The sequence below is a fragment of the Choloepus didactylus genome, chromosome 4, assembly GCF_015220235.1.
Source record: "Choloepus didactylus isolate mChoDid1 chromosome 4, mChoDid1.pri, whole genome shotgun sequence".
NCBI classification, from domain to species: domain Eukaryota; kingdom Metazoa; phylum Chordata; class Mammalia; order Pilosa; family Megalonychidae; genus Choloepus; species Choloepus didactylus.
Window position 1 is genome coordinate 32,100,833 of NC_051310.1, and position 25,602 is coordinate 32,126,434.

Genomic DNA, 25,602 nt, shown 5'->3' on the forward strand with positions numbered 1-25,602 from the left:
GGTTAAAAGTCATAGTGGGTTAAATACTATGCAAGAATTTTAATGATGTTTTATAACTTACTTTATAGCTCAGGAAATCAAGATAATAATGAAGAGAGTGTGACGTTATTAACCTTATTACCTAGGATCATTGAGCCATTGTAGATTCTTATGAACTATTTAGGAGATACGAACTATTTGGAAGATACAGAAATACCTTATTTGGTCATCCTCTTTCTCTCTAGAAGACATGTTAATGTTAATCTGTGATTTCAAATACAGTTTAAAAGCATGAGAAATCTCTAGAAAGAAATGTTTGGGTTGTACCAATTTGAATGTGTGGACAAGGGCCACATCTACTGATACTACATCTCTTAGTTAGTACATTATGACCAGTGAAGAATTTGTTAATATGGGAAGGCATAATAGCTTTAATAGTTAATATAAAGGGCCTGATTCAACTTACTTCTACACTGTGAAGTCATGGAGGAAACAGTGAATAAGGACTTTTGTATATGAAAGTATTGCTTTCCACAACTGGATAAATGAAGCATACATCACAAGCAGTCTTCTATGCAGTTTTTGTTCTTGAAGACTGCCCTTTCACTTACAGCTCTAGCTTTTTTTTTTTCAAATCCATGTTTCTCTGCTGCTCTCCCTTCTGGCCTTAATAGATTGTTCAGACTGCCTGTACCAAATTTAGCAGTCCATTTTTATTTCATTTTTTCCCAAACTGATGTGCTTGCTTCCTGTGGTTTTCTAGGATTTCACACTTAAGCCACATCATTTGTGTTGATACCTCATTATGGCCTTAGAGAATTTCTTCTATCTTCCTTGCCACTGTAAGCTGCATTTAATAAATGTATGATGTCCAGAACATGGGAAGTAACAGTTTTTTTCCTACCCTGAGTTGATCAGGAGTACTGTGTTTACTTTTGGGTACTACTTATTCTGAAAGAATCTGAGTGTTTCACAGCCTGTTCTTTGAAAAGTGAGTTGGAGAATAATGGGTTTGAAAACCAGAAATTTAGTCTAGGGAAGAGGAGACTTGGGGTGGGGGTAAAAGAAGGACATGATAGCATCAAACATTTGCAAAGTTGTCATATACAAGCAGGGATGGGAAGCAGTGTAGACTTGTTGTTAAGGCAAATGTTCTTGTGCCCAGGCCGCCTGGGTTCAGATGCCTGCCATCTGCTGACTGATCTTGGTCAAGTTTCTTTGCCACAATTTCCTCACGTGTATATGTGTATCAAAACAGGACCTACATCATAAGGTTATTATGAGGATTAAATGTGAGTGTACACATACAGTGTTTAGGTCAGTGCCTGGCACATAGTAAGTGCTCAATAAATTATTAGCTATAAAGCTAAAGATATTTTTCAAAAGAATTGAAACTGTTTTGGAGTTGCTCTAGATGTTAGAACCCATGGAAATTAAAGGGAGGCAGATCTTAACCCAATAAAAGGGAAATTTTATAATGTAACAGTTGTCTGAAACAGACTACCTAAAGAGGTACTAAATTTCCTGTCACTACTCAGCCTTGTACTAGATCAGAAGTATTCTTCCTTTAATCTGGTATTTTTAGGGTGTTATAATATTCTTTATTTTGTGAAAGATGGTGATAGCAGATGGTAGATTGTTTTAGTATTTTTTAATATCCTTTTTTGTCAAAATAGTTAGCAGTCCTGTCACTCTCCCAGATTATTTTGAGAATTTTACTGACATGTGAAATGCAAACATAGGATCCCCTGGCTGGATGACTACTGTGGGGGATATTTTAGAGGACATATAAGAATCAAGTGAGTGATTAAGCTAGATGACCAGTAAGATGAATTTCTATGACTGATCCTCTCCACATCTTTAAACATCTTTATTTCTCAGTCTTTTACATTTGATTTCCTGTTTTTTTTTTCCTTGCTGCATTACTGTAAGATCTTCTGCCTACATAACTGAATCTACCAATAGCTGTCAATTTTTTCTGAGTAGGTAAAAATCTTTGGTTGAATGGAGTTTTCTTTGGTCATTAGGTTTTGTTTGGAGTGTATGCTATTGATAATACTAAATGGGTAAAATAAGTTATAGTCAACTGTAATGACTAGCTTATCCTCTCAGGGAATATCTCTATAAGCAGTCTAGATATTTTCCATGTCTGTAAGAGTCTAGACTTAACAATTTTAAATGTTTTTTGTAAGATTTAGTATAGTAGAAGAATCTTCAGATTATTTTCTATATGTCCCTGCTGTGTCAGCACAAGTTTCTTTCTGCTGAACCACTATGGCTTAAAATCCCTTAGGAATTCTGATAGTGGACCATTAATGATATTGTTCGGAGACTCATTTGATTAGAGCCTTGTGTTTAAAATGGAAAAACCATGGGTTTATTTCCCATGTGGTTTATTGGTTTTGCTTTGTACCGTGGTCACAAACTCACAAGATCCACCAGGAAAAGGATGAATCAGTGAAGTCACTTTACCTCTCTGAACCTCTGTTATCTTGTCTCTAAAATGGGATTAATAACTATCTCATGGAGTTATTAAAGATTGAGGTAGTATAAGGTTCCTAGCACAGTGGCTGACCCTAGTAGGCATACAGTTATATTTTTGCTATTTCCAGGTATTTCACCAAGGACAAAGTTTTTCATCTCTCAATCCCTAATTTTTAAGAAAGTTCCTGATAAATCACATGTGTTGAATGTTTGATGAATGGAATAAATCTTTACCATGCAGAGAATTCCAATTAAATATTATTATTCCTCTTATGCAGAAGAGAAAAATGAGTTAGGTTACTATCCAGGTCACAAAGATCTTTTCAACACACATGATTGTAGTTACTTGCAATGTACAGTAAAGAGAAGATATGCGTATCATCTTTCTTCCTTGTTGTATCAGTCAGGAGGCAGAAATCACAGCAATAATTTTACCTGAGATAATTTAATATAAAGAATTGTTAGATATTAATAAACTGAAAAGGCAAAAAGGGAACACTGGGATAGCCCGGAGGGAGTAGTGCAGGAAGCAGCTACCACACCTGGGCCTGAGGGGAAATTAATGGAACAGTTAGGTGTTATTAAATTTTAGTAGGTTGGAGGAGGGGCCCCATGGAGCTGAGAGTCAGCCCTTCGAGGCTGATTCTGGCTATTTGAAAAAAACTATAAATCAGAAGCAACTTCTGTCCTCCAGTCTTCCGTTAGCATCTGCTGTAGGTACAGGTTAACAGGGAGCTTCCTGGCAAAGAAAAAATGTAGTTTTCAGAGTCCCAGCCCCACATTACAAAGGCAAATACAGAAAAGTGGATGTGAAATCGAGACACAGTACATCAATAGCAGTGTTTTCATTAAATGATAGCTTTCAGTTCTGTTTTAATTTAATTAAGTTCATTGTCAGAGGTTAGCCTTTTGTACCTGACATAAATCAAATAAGTCTTAAGTGACTCTGTAAATGATGGTACCTAGAAAAATTTTAGGGGATACTTTTGTCATTTTCAGTTTTAAAGCTTGCTTTGGTACAACACATGGATAATTAAAAATAAATAAATAAAATTACAATTGATAGTTAACCTTATGGAGCATTTGTTTCACTTGACAATAACCAAAAAAAAAAAAAAGATATTTAAATAGTAGTAGATATCTAACATTTATCAAAACAGCTTTTCATTAATTTGAAGCATGATCAAAAGGAGTTGGGAGTAAATAACACTAGTCAGTATAAGGATATCAACAAAATAAATTACCTAAATAACTGATGGAGAATTACCCCCTCTCCTTTTTTCCCATCTTTTTTTTGTATAGGGTTTATTTTCATCCCAAACCCCTTCCTCCCAGGTTACCAGCGGCACTGGGTAAAGCAGTGCCTTAAATTCTATTCCCAGAAACCCAATGTATGTAACCTGGACAAGCACATGACTAAAGAAGAAACCCAAGATCTGTGGGAACAGAGCAAAGAGTTCCTGAGGTAAGTCTTACCAGTCACAGTATAGTGTTGCTGTTCAGCTCAGATCATCACAGATCTTTGGAGAAACTATTCTTTAACAATGCAGTGTAAGTGACTAGTTTATTTTCCTTCTTTGTTTCCATGCAAATACAGCAAAATTGTATTCTTTCCCCAGGAAATAACTGAACAGATACTTTGACAGTTATATTAAATTGAGATCCATTTCAAAGATTTGTTTAGCTTAGCTGAGATATGAAGTTTATCCTCATTAATCATCAAATGATCCATTTCATTCAGCTTCAGTGTTTTTTCCTACTTACTTAAAGTGAGTTTCTTTGAAGACTTGTAGTAGCCTGTGAAAAAGTAACATTGAAAGCCATTCTGCTCTCCTAAATGAAGTTGATGCTACTAGCTATTTTATGATAGTTCAGTTGTTGCTTGTGAGAAGAACTAATGTTTGTATTTTTATGTTCTTTCAACATTCATTGCTTCAACTAACATTTGTTGAGTGTCAGTTGTGTGCCAGGCATGATGCTACCATTAGAGATACAAAGATCAATATGACACTGTCCTATGGCAGGAACTCAGTATCTACAAGCAGAAAGTATTATGATAGGTATTTAGAAAAACACCGTTGGGAACACAGAGGAGGAAATAATTAATTCTCCCAGGCATGTTGGATGGATCAAAGAAAACAATTATTTTTCAGTTGGACCCATTATCCTCGTTTTTTCCTTTCTTTGTTTGAACTGGGTCTTTGAAAATGATTGGGAGTTTGCCAGTCAGAAAAGCAAGAAAGCTGATATCAGTGGAGAAAGCAGCCTGAGCAAAGGTGTGATGTATGATACAGTGAATTTTTACATGAGATTGGAGTGCAGAATGTATGTGTTCCTGTGTTTATTCAGCAGATATCTATCAAGTTTCTAGAATGTCAGACACTACACTGCATGTTAGAGATTCAAAGACAGCTACAACACAGTTTCTGCCCTCAAGGAACTTGTAATTTAGTTGAGGAGAGAGACATGTAAACAGATAATTAAATACAGTTTGTCACAAAGTAGAGATTTTTTTTATAAGAAATTGTGGGAATACCGAAGATGCTCACCTAAGTGGCTAGGTTGGGAATAGATTGTGGAAAACCATTCCTGGGAATCATGAGTAGGATTAGCACAAGATAAATATGGAAAGGTAGATTGTAAAGAGTTTAGTGATGTGAATCATTAGTTCTGGAGTCAGATTGCCTGGGTTCAAATCACACCTCCACCATTTACTAGTGGTGTAAACTTCAGCAAGTTTGTTAACCTTTCTGTACTTCATAATAGTTCTTTCCTCATTGAAGAGTTGTGAGGATTAAACAAGATAATGTGAGAAATCCTTTAAAACAGTGCCTTTTAACACCATTATACCAGTTTTGTGTGCCCTATTGGGACTGAAGTGGCTCTCATGCAGTTTTCAGAAACTGTCATGCTGATTCTAGCAGGAGAAATAAAAGATTTTCTTAAGTTGAAAGCAGAGAGGAGAACTAAAATTCAGTGATTTTTCCTTTGAAGCCTTCTTGGTCTGTAGGTTATGATATAGGCAGAAGCAGTGAGGAAAGCCCTATTCTTAAGCTTTTAGTAGTGTCTTCTTTAGAACTGAGCAAAGTAGAGGAAGATCATGATTAAGTGAAATTAGTCAAAGAGAGCTTAGAATATGTTATTAAACCAGCCTGTTTTTCCCTCTGATGTGAATGCAGAAATTAATAGCTGTTTTTTTCTGTGATAGCTCAGGTGACTCTCTCTAATAAATCATCCTAAAACAATGAGAAACAATTTTTTGGTCCAGTAAATAAACAGAAATGAAAAATATGATGGTCATACCTTATGTTGTCACGGGTTGGAAGAAACTGATATGCTCAGACGTTGGTGGCATTGTGTGTGAAAAAACAAGTTAGAAGAATCTGCTAGGCAGAGGGTGGAGTGGGAGGGGAGAGAGCATTCCTGTAGAGTGTAGTCATGGGCACGTCTGTGAAAAGTGGAGCGTAGGATACCTTGTGGGAAACACTTGGAGGGGAGACTAAAAAGATTAGTTGCAATCAGGTTATAAGGGGGCTTTGTGTCTTATAGAGGAGTGTGAATGTGGTCTTCTAGGAAATCAGAATTCATAAAGATAAAAAAAAATTAGGTGGTTTTCATTTTAGAAAGATGATCTTTGTGGCAGTGAGGAAAATGGATTTAAAATACAGCAGATGGAAGAGGCACAATTAAGATTTTAGCTTAGTAGTCCATGCAGGATGATAAAGGCATGGAAAAGACAAATGCTAAAGAGATTTCAATAGGGCTTGGTGGCCAAGAGACGAGAAGTGAGAGAAAAGAAGAACCTAAGGATTTGCACCGATTTCTAAGTGGCAGCTAGGGTAATATTGAAACTTCAAATGAAAGTAAGGATCAAAGGAGAAGAATGAGCAGGGAATATCCTTATTGTAATTTGTGTCATACTGTATCTGAAGTGCCTATGGGGTATCCAGGTGGAGATATCCAGCATGGAACTGAGCTTGAGAGCAAAATTAAGGTGAGAGAGAGAGATGTGGAAGGTCATAGAGAAGCAGTGGGGATGGATGTGGTTTTTTATGGAAAACATACAGAAAAAAACAAAAGGCTATTGGCCCTAGGAAGCATCAGTGCAGTGAAGAGAATAGGACAGGAAAGGACAAAGAACAGCCACAGGGAGATGATGAGAAATAGAAGAAAGTGCTATTAGAGGCCAGGGCAGGAAAATGTTTCAAGGAGTAGAGAAAGACCAGCCATATCAAATAGGTCTAGGACTAGACAATTAAGAGATGTAGTTGAAACCAAGAAGCTCTGTTTTGTATTAGTGGTGTAAGCAAAAGCTGGATTGCAAAGAGGGGAGAGAGTGAGCACAGCAAATATTGAGTCCTTTTTCAAAATTTTCAGTGACAAGAGGGAGAGATAGGGGCTGAGAGAGGTGGGATATAAGCAGGGTAGCTTGAGTGTGAGGTAGAAATTTGGAAACTAGTTTTTGGTTTTTTAAGGATGTGAAGTGTTGAACATGTAGCAGTCAGGTGGAAGAAACAAGGAGAGAGGAAAACTTGATATAAGAGAGGAAAAATTATTCAGAGAAAAGCTTCAGAATTTGTCAGAGAAATAGCTAATAGCATGGTGAGAATTAGCCTTGTTAGGAAGAAATAGGACCACTTCTGAAACTAGTAGGGAAGAATGGGGTAAAGATTTAGATAAGTTTAGAGGTGTAGGGAAGGAAAGTTGAAATGATTTACTGGATCATTTGATTAGGCCTCTCTTTTCTCATTGACCTGGAAAGGAACAAGAGGAAGACTAAGGACTTTATATGAATGGTAAAGGTGTAGGACAATAGCTGGGATGTTGGATAAAACTGAATAAATGCGAGATAGCAGAAGGATTTCAGCAATTGCCAGTGGAGCAATTGCAGTAGTTGACTGAGAGGTTCAAGTTGAGGAGAGACAGAAAATAGGGACCCCTCAAATACTAAAAGAGTGGGGTTCTGGAGACAGGAGATTGAAGCTCAGGTTTAATGGAAATGAAAATAGGAAAGGAAGGTCAGAAGGTTGGGGTCATGGAGGGAAGTATTTCCATTCAGAGTTGTGAAGGATACAATAAAAGCAATTGATAAAACACCTGCAGTAGGATTTTAAAGATTTTTATCATAAACAACCTTCAGGCTTTATTCTGTCCCGAGTAAGTAGTTTTGCTTTTAAAATAGCTTACTAACGTCTCTTGGAGACAAGAAAGAAAAGAAAATACCAGTGCTTCTTTATGGCCCCCAAACTGTGTACTAAACAGACAGTAAGCGAGCAGGACAGAGCTTATTTCCACTCAGATAGGGTCCAGTTGAAAGCTGTGCCATAGAACATGATTGCTGAGAGAAATGTCAGCACCTACATATAGCACTTAGAGCAAACTGCTGTGTGGCACATTCACCAGGGGAGCATCTAGTGCCTAGAGGAGGCAGTGGAGACAGGGAGCATAAAGTGTTTCTGTTTGTAGTGAGAAACAGTAATTTGGGTCATGCTTGCTTGAAAACATTCTTTGGGATAATTGAATAAAGATTTAAAGTTAGGTTAGGTGCCACCATATTTCCTGCATTCTTCAGAGTGGGTATGGAAGCTCCATTGCCACTGAGCATTCTTGGTCTTCTTTTGGACAAGTCAGAATGAATAAGAAAACAGCCCACCCCTTTTCAGCAATTCTTCAGTATTTTCTGCTTGAAAATAATCTGGAAGCATGTTAAATTCGGTTTTGATCTTAGACCATTTGCAGTACTCAAGAGTGAATTTTTTTTAATCTTTCTTACCCAAGAGACCCATGGGACCAGAGTCCCTTAAAGTAATACTTAGAAAAAGAATGTGTAGAGTTTGCCAGTTCTACTCTCACATCTTGAGATGAAGTGTTACAGCAAATACAAAGGCAGAATTGAAATGGAGTCCTCAGAAGAAGATATGAAATGAGAGAGGGGATCTGGTACCTAGTTGGGGCTAACATACTACTGAAAATATTTATGGTCTCCTACAGAATGGCACAGACATTCATAAGATCACAACTTTTCTTCCAGTAAACAAAGTTAAGTTTTGTTTTGTTTTTTTTCTTTTTGCTGTGATGACTGGACTGGGCTTAATGCTTTTAAAAGTAAGACTTCTTTGACTTGCTTTACCTCCTTGGGCAAACAGCCTCAGATTTCTTTCCCCTGTAAAACATAAGGCAAAGCTCAAAGCCTTTCTTTTTTTTTTTTGTCCTTTTTTTTTTTTTTTTCTCTATTAAAGAGTTTTTTTTTTTAATCTTCATTTTATTGAGAAATATTCACATACCACGCAGTCATACAAAACAAATCGTACATTCGATTGTTCACAGTACCATTACATAGTTGTACATTCATCACCTAAATCAATCCCTGACACCTTCATTAGCACACACACAAAAATAACAAGAATAATAATTAGAGTGAAAAAGAGCAATTGAAGTAAAAAAGAACACTGTGTACCTTTGTCTGTTTGTTTCCTTCCCCTATTTTTCTACTCATCCATCCATAAACTAGATAAAGTGGAGTGTGGTCCTTATGGCTTTCCCAATCCCATTGTCACCCCTCATAAGCTACATTTTTATACAACTGTCTTCGAGATTCATGGGTTCTGGGTTGTAGTTTGGTAGTTTCAGGTATCCACCACCAGCTACCCCAATACTTTAGAACCTAAAAAGGGTTGTCTAAAGTGTGCATAAGAGTGCCCACCAGAGTGACCTCTCGGCTCCTTTTGGAATCTCTCTGCTACTGAAGCTTATTTCATTTCCTTTCACATCCCCCTTTTGGTCAAGAAGATGTTCTTCGTCCCACGATGCCAGGTCTACATTCCTCCCCGGGAGTCATATTCCACGTTGCCAGGGAGATTCACTCCCCTGGGTGTCCGATCCCACGTAGGGGGGAGGGCAGTGATTTCACCTCAAAGCCTTTCTTATAGTGATACAGTTAGGGTAGAAAAGAGATGGTCCTTTGCTTTCTTAAAGAAAGGAACTACATCAGAGAAGGTATGTTAAAGGATGGTTCTGTTCATGCTTTTTTTATTACAATTTTGATCAGTGTTATTGTCAATAATTCCATAAATCTATTTTAATTATAATAATGTAGCCCCTGTTCTTGAGGAACACTAGACTGAATCTTTTGGTGGAAAGGAGTTTGTTAGTAGCATATTAACTTTCCAAATTACTCCACAGCTGCATTATTGTTATCTTCATTGTTCAGATTAGTCTGGTTTTGATACATTATAACAATGTGGGCTCATTGTCAAGATTAAAATAATCTGTTATTGAGCTGGAAAGAGATGTAAGGTTTTTGGTTTTAAATTTTTGACTAAAATAGTGGTTCTCAAAGTGGTGTCCCCAAAAAGTAGTGTGAGCATCACTTGGGAAGTTGTTAAAAATGGAAATTCTCAGTCCTCACGCTAGTAAATCAGAATATATAGGGCTGAGCCCAGTCATCTATGGGTTTTTGCTGTGTGTGTGTGTTTACTAAAGAGGTTGTGGGTTTACAGAAAAATCATGCATAAAACACAGGGTTCCCATATACCACCATATGAAAGCACATTTTTAACACATTTTTTAAATTGTGCTATTAATCGCAGTCCATGGTTTGACTTAGGTTTCACGGTTTTGTGGTGCAGTTCCACGGATTTTTTCCTTTTGTTCTAGTAACTTATATACAACTTTTAAATTTTCCCTGTTAGCCCCATTCATATATATATATATATATATATATATTAGTGCTGGTAATTACATTCACATTGTTGTGCTGTAATTACCACCATCCATTCAATCATATATGTTTTAACAAGCCCTATAGGTAATTCTGATGCACACTGAAGTTTGAGAACCACTGAGTGAAAACTAAGCTTGTTCTAAGTTCTTCTTTTTGCCATCTAAATACTGACAGCATCATCTAGTTTGAGTTCTGGATACCATTTCTGGAAAGACAAATAGAATGGATCACCTTTGTTGGCTTGTTATATAACTCTGAAACTACATTTATATTACTCTTAGCCCCAAGTTCCATATGCATCCAGAAATAAGAAGTTATCCTTACTTTTCTGTCTTAGGCTATTAAATGGAACATATTCTCCAGAGAGGAACATTAGTGAGTTTTTATTTGTACCCATAGCTTAAGAAACATTGGTAGAACTCAGACTGCATTAATAACTGCATTGTTGTTGTTTCGTTTTTACCATCAAAAATAAATAAATAATGAATGATTGTTAATCCACAGTAATTGTTCAGATCAGCTACTTGCAGTCATTGGCCGAAGCCTACATATCTTTTCTCCCAAATTGTCAAAAGTTGTGTGTCTCCTGTTGTGTCGGGGGTCCCCAAGAGCACTCCCAGGTTCAGTGATCAAGTAGGAAGACTCAGAGGACTCAGTATGTAGTCATACTCAAAGCTATAATTTATTATAATAAGAGTATACAAAGCAGAATCAGCAAAGGTAAAAGGTACGTGGGGTGAAGTCCAGGGGAAACCAGCCACAAGCTTCTGTGTCATTTCCAAATCAGACAGAAATGTGCTTAATCCCTCTAGCAGCTGGTTGTAATAACCCATGTGTAATGTTGTCTTCTAGGGAATTTCATTAGAGACTCAGTACCCAGGTTTTAATTGCATATGTGTCTTGTCTGACATTTACTAAAATCCCAGACTCTCAAAAGGAAAGCAGGTGTTCAGCATAAACCATATTCTTTGCACAAACAGTTTAGTCACAGTGAGCCATTCATAATAGTTTGGGAAATGGTGGAAAGCCTCAGGAAATTCAAGTTCCAGATTCCAGCCAAGGCCCAACTTTGTAAACAGGTCTTTCAAAAGATAGGGTGACAGACAAGGGTGGAGATAGCACAGGCAAAAAGAGACCATTCAAATGCTAATGACCTCTCCCTAGGGGATCTGTCTTCCCAAAGAGGAAAGACATGGGGCCCAACCCAATTACCCACCTTCCATTCGGAACCAGACCCCAGAGCCTGGATGAAACAGCTATGGGCCACACCTCCTTACACCAGTCTGGAGTTACAGGCTGGTAGTCTCCACCTGCTGGGCAGAAAAGCACAGTGACTTGAGGCCTCACAAGTTATACCAATTTTCTAAGACACACCCTCAGGGAAACCAGATACTGAATAGTCCTTCCTTCTGGGACCTGAGACCGTTTTGGTCTGGGAAAACCTGATTGGGGTAACCAAGGAAACCATGCCTAGACAACAGGAAACTACAACCTACACTAAGAAAAATGAAGTTATGGCCCAGTCAAGGGAACAAACTTACACTTCAACTGAGATACAGGAATTTAAACAACTAATACTGAATCAATTCAAAAAGTTTAGGGAAGATATGACAAAACAGATGAACCGTATAATAAAAACATTGGACGTACATAAGGTAGAAACTAAAAGTTCAAAAAACCAGCTGGCAGAATCTATGGAAATGAAAGGCACAGCACAAGATGAAGGATGCAGTGGAAACGTACAAAAGCAGATCTCAAGTGGCAGAAGAAAACACTCAGGAACTGGAGAACAAGGCACCTGAAAAGTTAATGGATTTGATATCCGCGTGGGTTCAAACCCCACTCCTGGTACCAAAATCTGTTCTAGTTTGATAATGCTGCCGGAATGCAAAACACCAGAGATGGATTGGCTTTTATAAAAGGGGGTTTATTTGGTTACACAGTTACAGTCTTAATGCCATAAAGTGTCCAAGGTAACACATCAGCAGTCAGGTACCTTCACTGGAGGGTGGCCAATAGTGTCCGGAAAACCTCTGTTAGCTGGGAAGGCACGTGGCTGGCATCTGCTCCAAAGTTCTGGTTTCAAAATGGCTTTCTCCCAGGATGTTCCTCTCTAGGCTGCAGTTCCTCAAAAATGTTACTCTTAGTTGCACTTGGGATATTTTTAGTCCTGTCTCAGCTTCTCTGGAGCAAGAGTCTGCTTTCAAAGGCCATCTTCAAACTGTCTCTTATCTGCAGCTCCTGTGCTTTCTTCTAAGTGTCCCTCTTGACTGTAGCTCCTCTTCAGAAGGTCACTCTCAGCTGCACTGAGTTCCCTCTGCCCGTCAGTTCATTTATATGGCTCCATTGATCAAGGCCCACGCTGAATGGGTGGGGCCATGCCTCCATGGAAATATCTCATCAGAATTATCACCTACAGTTGGGTGGGGCGCATTTCCATGCAAACAACCTAATCCAAACATTCCAACTTAATCCTCACTAATGTGTCTGCCCCACAAGATTGCATCAAAGAATATGGCTTTTTCTGGGGGACATAATACATTCAAAACAGCACACCAACACACAAAAGAATAGATAGAGAAAAGAATGGAAAAATACAAGCAACATCTCCAGGAACTTAAGGATGAAATGAAAAGCAGGAATGTACATGTCATTGGTGTCCCAGAAGGAGAAGAGAAGGGAAATGGGGCAGAAGCAATGATAGAGGAAATAATCAATGAAAATTTCCCATCTCTTATGAAAGACTTAAAAGTACGGATCCAAGAAGTGCACCGTACTGTACCCCAAACAGAATAGATCTGAATAGGCCTACGCCAAGACACTTAATAATCAGCTTATCAAACGTCAGAGATAAAGAGAAAATCCTAAAAGCAGCTAGAGAAAAGCAATCTATCACATACAATGGAAGCTTGATAAGACTATGTGCGGATTTCTCTATAGAAACCATAGAGGCAAGAAGGAAGTGCAGTGATATATTTAAGATACTGAAAGAGAAAAACCACCAACCACGAATACTATATCCGGCAAAACTGTCCTTCAAATATGAGGGAGAGCTTAAAATATTCTCTGACAAACAGGCAATGGCAGAGTTTGTGAACAAGATACCTGCTCTACAGGAAACACTAAAGGAAGCACTGCAGACAGAAAGAAAAAGATAGGAGTGAGAGGTTTGGAAAACAATTTTGGGAGATAGTAGCACAGCAATGTAAGTACACTGAACAAAAATGACTGTGAGTATGGTTGAAAAAGGAAGGTTAGGAACATGTGAGACACCAGAACAAAAGACAAAATATGAAGACTGGGACTGTATAACTCAGGGAAACCTAGAGTGCTCAACAATTGTGATGAAAGGTACAAATATGTTTTTACATGAGGGAGAACAAATGCATGTCAACATTGCAAGGTGTTAAAAATTCGGTGGGATTGGGGGGAAAATACAATCAATGCAAACTAGAGGCTATAATTAACAGAAACATTGATTGTATTATGCTTCCTTTAATATAACAAAGGCAATATACCAAAGCTAAATGCATATGGGGTAGGGGACATAGAGGGAGCGTATGGGACTCCTGGCATTGATGATGTTGTCTTACTCTTCATTCTACTTCAGGTTAATGCTATCTTTCCTTTTGTTGCTTTCTAGCTGTCATGTTTTGTTTTCTCTCTCTCTCTCTCTTTCTTTTTTTCTTTTTCTTTTGTCTCTCTGCCTTCTTTAACTCTTCCTCCTTCTTTGTGGAAGAAATGGAGATATCGTTATATAGATAGTGACGATGGTGCTGAATAGATAAATACGTGACTATTCAGAGAAGCAGCGATTGTTTACTTGGGACGGAATGTATGGTGTGTGAACAAAACCGTCTTAAAAAAAAATGGGTTGATGAAGAGACCTTGAGGGTACTACATTGAGTGAAATGAGACAGACACATAAAGGCATATACTGCAGGGTCTCACTGATACGAACTAATTATAATATGTAAACTCATAGACATGAAATATAAGGTACCAGGATATAGAATGAGGCTAAAGAATGGGGAGCAGTTGCTTATTATGAGCAGAATGTTCAGCTAGGGTGAACTTAAACATTTGGAAATGGACAGAGGTGATGGTAGCATATTGTGAGAGTAACTAGCAGTGCAGAAAGGTGTGTGAAAGTAGAAAGGGTAAGCTCAGGGTCACGTATGTCACCAGAAGGAAAGTTGGAGGTTAAAAGATGGGAATGTATAAAACAGTGAATCTTGTGTTAGACAATGTCCGTGATTAACTGTACAAATATTAGAAGTCTCTCTCACAAACTAGAACAAATGTATGACACTATAACTAGAAATTAATAATAGGCATATAGGAAAAAAATGTATACCTATTGCAAACTATATACTACAGTTAGTAGTATTTTAACATTCTTTCATCAGCAGTAACAAATGTACTATACCAAAACTATGACTCAGTAATGGAGGGCGGGTGGTTAGGGGTATGGGAGGATTTGAGTTTCAATTTTTTGTCTTTGTCTCTTTTCTGGAGTGATGAAAATGTTCTAAAAATTGAAAAAAAAATTGTGGTGATGGATGCACAGCTGTATGATGGTACCATGAGCAATTGATCGTACACTTTAGGTCTTTAGGTAGTTGTATGGTATGTGAACAATCTAAATAAAATATATATATATATACACACACACACACACACACACACACATATATATGTGTGTATATATCAAAAAAAAAGATAGGGTGAGCTGCCAAGCCGGGCCTCAGTGCCAGCAGGCTAGGGAACTCGTCATCAAGGAGCAGGACCTTGCCTCCCTGCACACCATGCATGCCTTCCGTCGGAGGTGCTCCAAGAAGAGCCTAGGCTGGATGTCTTGATCAACAACGCAGGGATCATCCAGTGTCCTTACATGAAGACTGAAGATGGATTTGAGATGCAGTTTAGAGTGAACAATCTGGGCCACTTCCTACTCATCAGTCTTCTCCTTGGACTCCTCAAAAGCTCAGCTATCAGCAGCATTGTGGTAGTTTCTCCCAAACTATAAATATGGAGGTATCAACTTTGAAGATTTGAATAGGGAACAAAGCTATAATAAAAGCTTTTGTTATAGTAGGAGCAAACTGGCTAACTTTTTTTTTTTTACCAGAAAACTTGCCCACTGCTTAGAAAGCACAAATGTTACTATAAATTTATTACATCCTGATGTACCAGCTAATTTTGTGAGGTACGTAAACATTCCATTGTTGGTCAAACCGCTTTTCAATTAGGTTTCATGGGCTTTTTTCAAAACTCCTATGGAAGGTGCCCAGACTTCTATTTATTTACCCTGTTCACCTGAGGTAGAAGGTGTATCAGGAAAGTACTTTGAGGGTTGTAAAGAGGAAGAACTATTGACCAAAGGTATAAGGATGAGTCTGTTGCAAGAAAACTCTAGGATATCAGTGAAGTGATTGTTGGCATATTAAAATAGGGGCAAGTGTTAAAAGAGAGCTATTTATAAAGCTGAAGGTCATTTATATCTGTGACCAGGAGTAGTGTGACTTGATTACTTGGTCCTTGAAAAAGCATTTTTGGTTTTACAATGCAAAAAGATTTATGTGGATGTTTTGAAGTTACTGAAAAAAATATTTTCAGATAATACAGAATTTCAGCAAACATGTTTTAAACATGAACAATAACAGTATATTTTTAAAATTGTAACTGAACTAGCATGCATTACAAGTGTTGTTATAGAATTCAGTGACTGAAAAAGAGATACTTTGAGAAGTTTATCACATATCTTCTAGTTTCATGGCCAAAGTGTTAAATATTGTTACTACAATGATGGTTTTTGTGTGGAAATAATATGCCTAGAGTGTGCGCACAATTCTTGCTTGGAATAAATTTACTTAATTAAAAAAAAAAAGGACTACTATGTCTCTTTTCTGCACACCTGTCATAAATAAATTAGTGCTTTTTCTTTTCCTTTTAGCTACTGGCCTTGATGTTTATCTGCCTCACAGTGTTGTTTCTGAATGTAAGCTCTGTGAGGACAGACAGCATCTCTTCTGTCATCTCTTTGCCAGACATCAAATGAGTGCCACTGACAGTGTGGGCCTTCAGTAAATCCCTTGCTTTTGCTCATGCTGTGTGCCCATATTGCCAGTTGCATCACTACCTGTTTAAATGCTGGCCATTCTTCAGTACTTGCTCAACTTCCAACCCTGCTGAGAAGCCTAAATTGATTAGACCACTGACTTTAAACTCTCCTTTTTCTGAATTCGAGCAGCCCTCAAAGTCTGTGCTATTCATTTTAATACTGGATTTTGTATTGGCTTGAATTTTTCCCTCATTGCTCATAGACATCTGTCATCTCCTGTCAGAATATAAACTCTTTAAAGGCAGGAGTCCAATCGTTATTTTTTAAACAAGAGGGGTTCTTGGGGAAAAAAAAATTTTTGACTGTTTAATGATATAAATTACAAAGAGAAAAATAACTCAGTAAATTGATTAGACCTAGCATTCTCATATTTTCAGATATTTAGAGATGAGCCAAACAAAAAAACTTCCTCTTTAGAAAAAGAGTAGGTAATCCATGGATTTATTAGTCAAGATATAATTGCAGAAAGGGTATCTCTTTGTTTTACAGAAATCTCCTGTGGTTTGAACAAGGAAATGTCAGAACCAAATCCATTACAGTGGTGCCTTAACTGGTAGCTAAGCCTCAATTATCTATGCTGTTTTATGTGGGTTAAAGAAGTCATGTTAAACCAGCTATTTTTTATTGTATGTATATATATATTGCCAAACTTTCTTTCCCAACTTGCAATTCTGGGAAACTGCTATCAGTATAGAAGTAGTGATAACTGTGATTAATCATACCAAGTTTTAGCAAATCAAATTGAAAATGTTTTGTTAACCAAATTTTCAGTTACCCATAGTGTTCTGGGTCCCATTTCCCCTGGACAGGTGAGACATTTCTGTTGTTTCGTCATTATTGAGATGTTGGAGACCATAGAATACTTAGTCCACATGAAGGTCTGTTGTTGCCAATTGAGATTAATAAATTCTCTCTTGCCACCAATCTTTGCAGGCGTAAAGAAGTGAATAAACGGAGACCCCGAAGTTTACTAGAGAAACTGCGCTGGGTGACCCTGGGCTACCATTATAATTGGGACAGTAAGGTATTTGAATTTTTTTGCTGATTTCTGTTTTTTCTCATTTATATTCCTCTTGGGGCCACATTTCTTCCTGGCAGAGCTTAAAGTCTCATATTATCCATTTGTAGTAGAATCTCTTTCATTTATTCTCTCCTAAAAGTTCTCAAAAGGAATGAATAATTTATCGAGAAATTTTCTTCTCATGTGCCCTCAGTTTGTATTAGTCTTCAGAAGTCATCAGTGCTTTCTCTAAATAGGTTTCAGTGATAGATTTTTCTTTGCTGCTTTCAAGAACGATTCTCAGTTGTTACCTTTATTTCTATCATTGTTTAGTGTTCATTGAGCTTTCATTTTCTACATACTGTATGTCTGAAGTAAAAGAAGCTCCATGTTCTTATAGCACTCTCTTTATTAACTCACAAAAGAACTTCCAAAATCTAGATTTTCTCGCTTGCTATATAAGGTCTAGGAAGCAGAGACGTAGGAAGGAATTTCTTACAGTTAAAGTTTCATGTTTTCTTAACATACAATTTCTTCTTTCCTGTCCTCTATGCTTCTGAAAATGCTTCTCTTAGGAGCACAGTGCCTCTTGTCTCAGTGAGATGTTTGCCACCAAGTGGAAGGACTGATTATAAGAGTAAACTGAATAAAACAAATTGGTATAGACCATATTCTCTGCCTACTAACCAGTTACTTTCTAAAAGCTCTATAGAACTTCAGTCAATCCAACTTATTATGAATATATTAACTGCTCAGAATAATGATAGATGTTGCTCAAAATATATTCATGATATCCTCATTTTCAGCTTTATAGATTTAATGGAAAACCAGAAACATATATTTGGAGAAGTGGCCATGTAATTTTCTTTGAGTCAGAAGCCTTTGTTTGAGTTCTGCCTCTAGTGATGATAGTGCCAGCCTGTCATCCCTAAAGTGGTTGTGAGGATTAAGTGATTAATGCCTGCAAAGTGATTACAACAGTGCCTTGCTAGTCTAAGTTAAATGCATTAACACACTATTGGGTTTTGTTTGGTTTTGTTTTCTGTTTTATTAAGGTAACGTAAAAAATTTGCAGCCATTTTTAAGAGTACAGGTCAGTGGCATTAATTACATTCATAATGCACACATCACCACCATCCATTAAGCTGTTGTTTTTATTGTTGATATTGTTATTCACCAAGGACCTCAAAGTTTGCTTCATTTACCAAGAGAGATAGGGAGTGAAAATTTATCAGTGTTGCTAGTAGGTAATCACCTGACGTTAAAGCTCACTTCTGGCCTAAGGAAATAAGTTCTGTCCAGAGCTGCCGCTCTGTTGCTTCAGCTAGCATACTTCAGGACATTAGTGAAGATACCAGACAGAGTGGATTTCTTAGCCAGATTTGAGGTTGATTTAAGTCAGCAAAGGAAGAAGTGTGAGAGAGGAGGAGCATCAAGACATAGGAAGAGTCTGTCAGGGAGCTGCAAGCTTATATAGCCAAAATAGCCTTCAAACTCATCTATATAGGAAACTGTTAAGTGGAAGTCTTACTCACAACTGCAGCCTTGTCATTCTCAAGAATTGCCAGCCCACAGGCAGATTGTATAGAGGGAGTATACATTCTGGCCTTTGATTTTTATAGAGAAAAAGGATATTTGTGATCCTTAAGTGGTAAAGCCAGAGGCTTTTCAGGTACCAGTTCAGAACAATTCAGGGAGAGATAAGTACAGAAAATTATTTCCATTTTAAAGTCCTGTCTTGGCCACAATGTAAGTCAGAGTTTTAATTGAGATGTTTGAGGATGTCATCCCAGCAGATTGACTAGTGAAACTGGCATTAAGTCATCTTGTTAGCTGAGAGCTCATAAAACAAACTGGCTATGGTATTTGAGATGCCATTTTGTTTTTAATGTTTTATTTTAGAATAGTTCTAGATTTACAGAAGAGTTGAGAAGAAAGTACAGAGTTCCCATATACCCCCCTATCCCCACCCAGCTTCCCCTCCTCTTGACAACTTATATTAGTACAGTACCTTTGTCTACAATTAGTGAACCAGTCGTGGCACATTATTATTCACTAAAGTCCATACTTCATTCAGATTTCCTTAGTTTTTACCTAATGTCCTTTTCCTGTTCCAGGATCCCATCTAGGATACCACATTACATTTAGTTTTCGTGCCTCTTTAGGCACCCCTTTGCCGTGACAGTTTCGGGTTGGCTTTTTACCCTAATCTACAGTTTAGGATTAAAGTATACTAGAGAGTGGTACAGTAATTGCTTCATGTTTTGACTCCATGGAGGGTGTATTAGTCTAATTTCACTGCATAGCACAGTGTCTGCCATATTATAGGTGCTTTTACTGGGAGCTTCAAGAGTGGATGGATAGATAATACTATTTTAATATTACATGTAAGTTAGGTGGTTTTCAAGTGGTAATCTAAGTTAGTAATTTTTAGTGGTAATGAATTTTATGCCACAGTTTCCTATTTTCCTGAGATCATTGTTTATTTTTCTTATTTTCCCTACTTTTACCAAAGAAATACTCAGCAGATCATTATACACCTTTCCCTTCTGACCTGGCTTTCCTCTCAGAGCAAGTGGCTGCTGCCTGTGGATTTCAGGGTTTCCAAGCTGAAGCGGGTATCCTGAACTACTATCGCTTAGACTCCACACTGGGAATCCACGTAGACAAATCAGAGCTAGATCACTCCAAACCCCTCCTGTCATTCAGGCAAGTTAAATCCAGGGATTTTTTAGTGACTTTTAACACTTCATTACTTTTTCTAAAGCATATCTAAGTTAAAGTGAGTAAATTGAAACATTAAATTTTTTAAAATGTTTGGACTCTATACTCTTTTACTTACGGCACCTTACAGTATCGTAAGTAAAATTAAGAACAGTGACCAATTACAGTTTGTATTTCTGCTTGAGATGCATGGAGTCTGCCTTTTGTACAGAGAGGTATTGTCAGTCTCTGTGGAATAGACAAGTGGAAGGCTATAGAGCAAAGTGACCAACCTTTTTGGACTAGAGGAGAAGAGGAAAGCACCAAAGCTTGAATAATTTACTATCCTTATCTCCCTAAACATCAGTTTAAATGTGTGCCAAGTACTTACCTGTATCCCACAATGAAAATGCCTAAACAGAATCTTTTATTAATTGGTTTTATCTTAAAAGTGAACAGGAATGATAAATATAGTAAAGTACTCAATTTTATTGGAAAACTTCAGTCGTGTAAAGATGCATCAATAAAACTTATTTGGATAATGTTAAAACTTAGTTTTTAGGTTGTTATTTAGCTGCTTGTTAGTATGTAAATTTTATTTTGAAGTGCTTCTGTGGATTGTCATAAGTAGCGGTTCACAGATTGGGCACTCATGTATGTAAGCCAAAAGAGGAAGGATCTTAGCTAAGGAGGATTTGGGAACAATAAATTGAACTGAAATTAGAATATACAGCAATTGGCAGTAACTTTCCTGATCATAGTTAAAAACCAAAACTTACTTGCTTATTGTTTTCACTTATTTTTTTGTAGCTTTGGGCAGTCTGCCATCTTTCTTCTGGGTGGCCTCAAAAGAGATGAGGTACCCACAGCCATGTTTATGCACAGTGGCGACATCATGGTAATGTCAGGTTTCAGCCGCCTGTTGAACCACGCAGTCCCTCGAGTCCTTCCACATCCTGAGGGGGAAAACCTGCCTCAATGCCTGGAAACATCTCTCCCAGCTGTCCTTCCCAGAGATTCAGTGGTAGAGCCCTGTTCTGTGGAGGACTGGCAGGTGTGTGCCAGCTACCTAAAAACTGCTCGTGTTAACATGACTGTCCGACAGGTACTGGCCACAGACCAGGACTTCCCTTTGGAACCCATGGAGGAGAAAAAGAGACACATCGCTACAGGTTTTTGTCATCTGGAAGATGAGACTAGCCAAGTAAAATGGGCCAGGTTAAACCCTGACAGCTGAGAATTGGGGATCACATTCTTTTAGTTAGGCAGATCTTACAGTAAATAACCATGCCGTGGACTTCAGCACCAAGACAAGCCACAAACAGAGACAGGGAAAACCTCATCATGAATCACACTGTTGCCTTGAAACTTATCTCAAAGAGTAAACTAATTAACCACTTTGCCCGGAGAAGTATTTGACATAATGCAATCCTAGATAAGTATTGATACTAAAGTCTGTTGCGAATTCCAAGGAGGTATGACCTTCACGACAGTCTTCTCAGCATTTTCTGCTACCTCTGAGAGAGGTAGAAATGAGTCTCTATGTCTGTGGAGTCTTTAAATACCTCAGATTTAGATGATATTAATGGGAAGCAGTGCCCCTCCCCTCACTGCATCTGGTGACTTGTGGTTCTGTGAACCAGTCGTTAGTCTCACCTTAACTCTTCAAATCATTCTTTGATCTTCTTTGCAATCTTTCTTTGAAATTCTTTGCCAGAAAGATTGCAAAGAATCCTATGCACGTTAAGACATTGGAACTGGAAATCTCATCCCCTAGAAAAGAAATAATCAAAGCTAGCTCTCTTGTCTAACAGGTAAATATATGTAATCCAAGCAGAGAGGAACAGGAGTTTCTGCATGTGTCTTCCTTGAGGTCTCCACACTCCCTGTTGGTGTTAATGCAATTTTAACTGTTGGACTAAAAAATCCTGAGTGTATTGTGTCAACTCTTTTCTACGTGAATAAACTTACTCAAATTTAAAGATCTCTCTGTTTTCAAGGGTTATTATATCTGGATCGCTTTTTCCTACTTGTATTTGCTATATTGTTCAGACTATTGAGGCCCTCAAGCTGTTCCCCAACCCTGCCCTACCCTCCTGTGCCCTTTTGTGGCCATGTCACAGGAGAGAATATTCCTGAGTATTCCAGTCACCTTTGCCTTTTCTGATGTAGATGGGTTAGAAAATGCATGAACCACTGAGTTTTCATCTCTGTACCCCTGCCAACTCAAGTCACTACCATGATCCAACTTATTTTATATTTCTCTAGACCTCAATTTTCTCATTCTAAAATGAGGATAATATTTACTACCCTCCTCCTTGGGGTAGGGGGTGGGGGGTATTTAAAGTAGTAATAGCAGTTTACTGCTCCTTTCTAGAAACATGATATGCCAATATTGTTCTATTACCATATAATCTCTTAGAAACATCCTAGCTTACTTGTTTGTATAGAGGACTGACTGGAAGCCACTTTGATACTTGCTGCTTGTGACATATCTTCCTGAATTTGCATCTTTCCTATGCCCTGCATTTTTTTTTTTAATCTTCATTTTATTGAGATATATTCACATACTACGCAGTCATACGAAACAAATCGTACATTCGATTGTTCACAGTACCATTACATAGTTGTACATTCATCACCTAAATCAATCCCTGACACCTTCATTAGCACACACACAAAAATAGCAAGAATAATAATTAAAGTGAAAAAGAGCAATTGAAGTAAAAAAGAACACTGGGTACCTTTGTCTGTTTATTTCCTTCCCCTATTTTTCTACTCATCCATCCATAAACTAGACAAAGTGGAGTGTGGTCCTTATGGCTTTCCCAATCCCATTGTCACCCCTCATAAGCTACATTTTTATACAACTGTCTTCGAGATTCATGGGTTCTGGGTTGTAGTTTGATAGTTTCAGGTATCTACCACCAGCTACCCCAATTCTTTAGAACCTAAAAAGGGTTGTCTAAAGTGTGCATAAGAGTGCCCACCAGAGTGACCTCTCGGCTCCTTTTGGAATCTCTCTGCTACTGAAGCTTATTTCATTTCCTTTCACATCCCCCTTTTGGTCAAGAAGATGTTCTCCGTCCCATGATGCCGGGTCTACATTCCTCCCCGGGAGTCATATTCCACGTTGCCAGGGAGATTCACTCCCCTGGGTGTCCAATCCCACGTAGGGGGGAGGGCAGTGATTTCACCTTTCAAGTTGGCTTAGCCAGAGAGAGAGGCTATGCCCTGCATTTTTACCTTACCAGCATTGAATATTGAGTTCATATGCTAATCCTCAGTAGGTTTTTTTTTTTTTTAAAAGAATAAACATTAATACAGATTCATCCTTTTTCTGTAAGCTCGGTTCTAAAGTGCATGATAGGAAACTTGCATAATTAAAATTAGCACTGGAGGCAGGAGGAGCTAAGATGGTGGCATAGAGAGGAGTGGAGACTGTTAGTCCCCCCTGGAACAATTCATAAATGACCAAAAAACTAGTAAATAACCTGGAATAACTGCAGGGAGACAAACGCGACTGTCCACTCATCATCCACCAACCTGAATTGGGAGGAATGCCCGAGATTGCAGCATAAAATCTGTAAGTAAAACTGCGGACACACGCTGAGAGCCAAGAGCCGAGAGCCCCTCCCTCACAGAAGCCTCACGGTGCTAGAAAGCAGCACTCTCTCAGCACAGCCCCAACTGGGGTTTTAATGTTAACTGCTCAATACAGACAGTGAATCCTCAACAAGCAGACAGAGGCTTTTGGTGACAACTGACCTTGGGAGAGTTGGGGGACATATCTGTCTCAGGACAGGGAGCCCAGAGGCTGACGGGTGAACCTGGGAGCTTTTCTGTCCCTTTCTCTCTCTGTGGAGAAAACACAGCCGCTTCCAACCTGCAGCGCTTTGCAGTAAAGACAGCCTCAGCCATTTTAAAGTCAAAACACTTGGATCAGCAGAGTCAGAGAAACAAAGAACTTACTGATATGCAGTGACCTCTCTGGAGGGGGCATAGCTTTCCAAGAGGAAAGGGGGGGGCCCAGCTCTATTGCCCACCTTTCCAGAACCAGACCCCAAAGCCTGGGGGAGGAGAGCCACAGGCCACACCCTCTTACACAGGTGGTGACAGGTTGCACCTGCCAAGCAGAAAAGCACAGATGTATTATTCCTCTAAGAAAAACCATCAGGGAAACCAGATACTGAATATTTCCTCCTTCTGTGACCTGAACCTGTTCTCATCTGGGAAAACCTGATTGGGGTGGCCTACAACCTACACTAAGAAAAACAAAGCTATGACCCAGTCAAAGGAACAAATGTACACTTCAACTGAGATATAGGAATTTAAACAACTAATATTAAATCAATTCAAAAAGTTTAGAGAAGATTTCACAAAAGAGATAGAGGCTGTAAAGAAAACACTGGGCATATGTAAGGCAGAGATTGAAAGTTCAAAAAAACAACCAGTAGAATATATGGAAATGAAAGGCACAGCACAAGAGATGAAAGACACAACGGAAACATGCAACAGCAGATCTCAAGAGGCAGAAGAAAACACTCAAGAACTGGAGAACAAAACACCTGAAAGCCTACACGCAAAGGAGCAGATGGAGAAAAGAATGGAAAAATATGAGCACCATCTCCGGGAACTTAAAGATGAAACAAAGTACAAGAATCTACGTATCATTGGTGTCCCAGAAGGAGAAGAGAAGGGAAAAGGGGCAGAGGAAATAATCAATGAAAATTTCCCATCTCTTATGAAAGGCATAAAATTACAGATCCAAGAAGCGCAGCATACTCCAAACAGAATAGATCTGAATAGGCCTACGCCAAGACACTTAATAATCAGATTATCAAATGTCAAAGACAGAGAGAATCCTGGAAGCAGCAAGAGAAAAGCAATCCATCACACATAAAAGAAGCTTAATAAGACTACATGCAGATCTCTCAGCAGAAACCATGGAGGCAAGAAGGAAGTGGTGTGATATATATAAGATACTGAAATGTGGGAAACTGAGTCTTCCATGTTGCCTGAGGCATATATAGGGTGGTAGCTTGGAACGCTAAGCCTCAGGCTTGCATGGAACGCCGTGCAGGCCCGCCCTGTAAAGATACGTGTCTTGTGACTATGATGACAACGTTTACCATTGTCCTAAACCTAGATTTTTCCCTCTGATATGCAACAGGTATCTTGTAGGCTCTCCCGAGCCTGAGGACATTTAGCATATACTCCCTGATCTGAAATAAATAACTGGAGCAAAGGTGCATTATTGTCCACTCAGCACGAGATGCAGTGGACCCCCTGCTCCCTTAATTCTTAACTTTGTGTCTGTGTCTCATTCCTGCGCCGCCCTGTCAGCAACACTGAAAGAGAAAAACCGTCAACCAAGAATCCTATATCCAGCAAAGCTGTCCTTCAAATATGAGGGAGAGCTCGAAGTATTTTCTGACAAACAGACAATGAGAGACTTTGTGAACAAGACACCCACCCTACAGGAAACACTAAAGGGAACACTGCAGGAGAAGACGGGAGTGCGTGGTTTGGAACACAATTTTGGGAGATGGTAGCACAGCAGTGTAAGTACACTGAACAAAGATAGCT

The 25,602-nt window shown here is 38.5% G+C and overlaps 1 protein-coding gene across 3 annotated transcripts in view; it reads left to right on the top strand.

The window, feature by feature from the left end:
* Positions 1-25,602, top strand: part of ALKBH1 (alkB homolog 1, histone H2A dioxygenase) — a 63,682-nt gene that overhangs the window by 3,025 nt on the left and 35,055 nt on the right. For 2 of the 3 annotated variants that reach the window (XM_037832183.1, XM_037832184.1), the window contains exons 3-4: positions 3,766-3,928; positions 17,244-17,334. In XM_037832183.1, coding sequence (XP_037688111.1) covers positions 3,766-3,928; positions 17,244-17,334 — 254 coding nt within the window. Of the gene's footprint in view, positions 1-3,765; positions 3,929-17,243; positions 17,335-19,825; positions 20,020-20,823; positions 21,996-25,602 lie in introns of those variants that run through there. The other variant, XM_037832182.1, reaches the window with a different exon arrangement.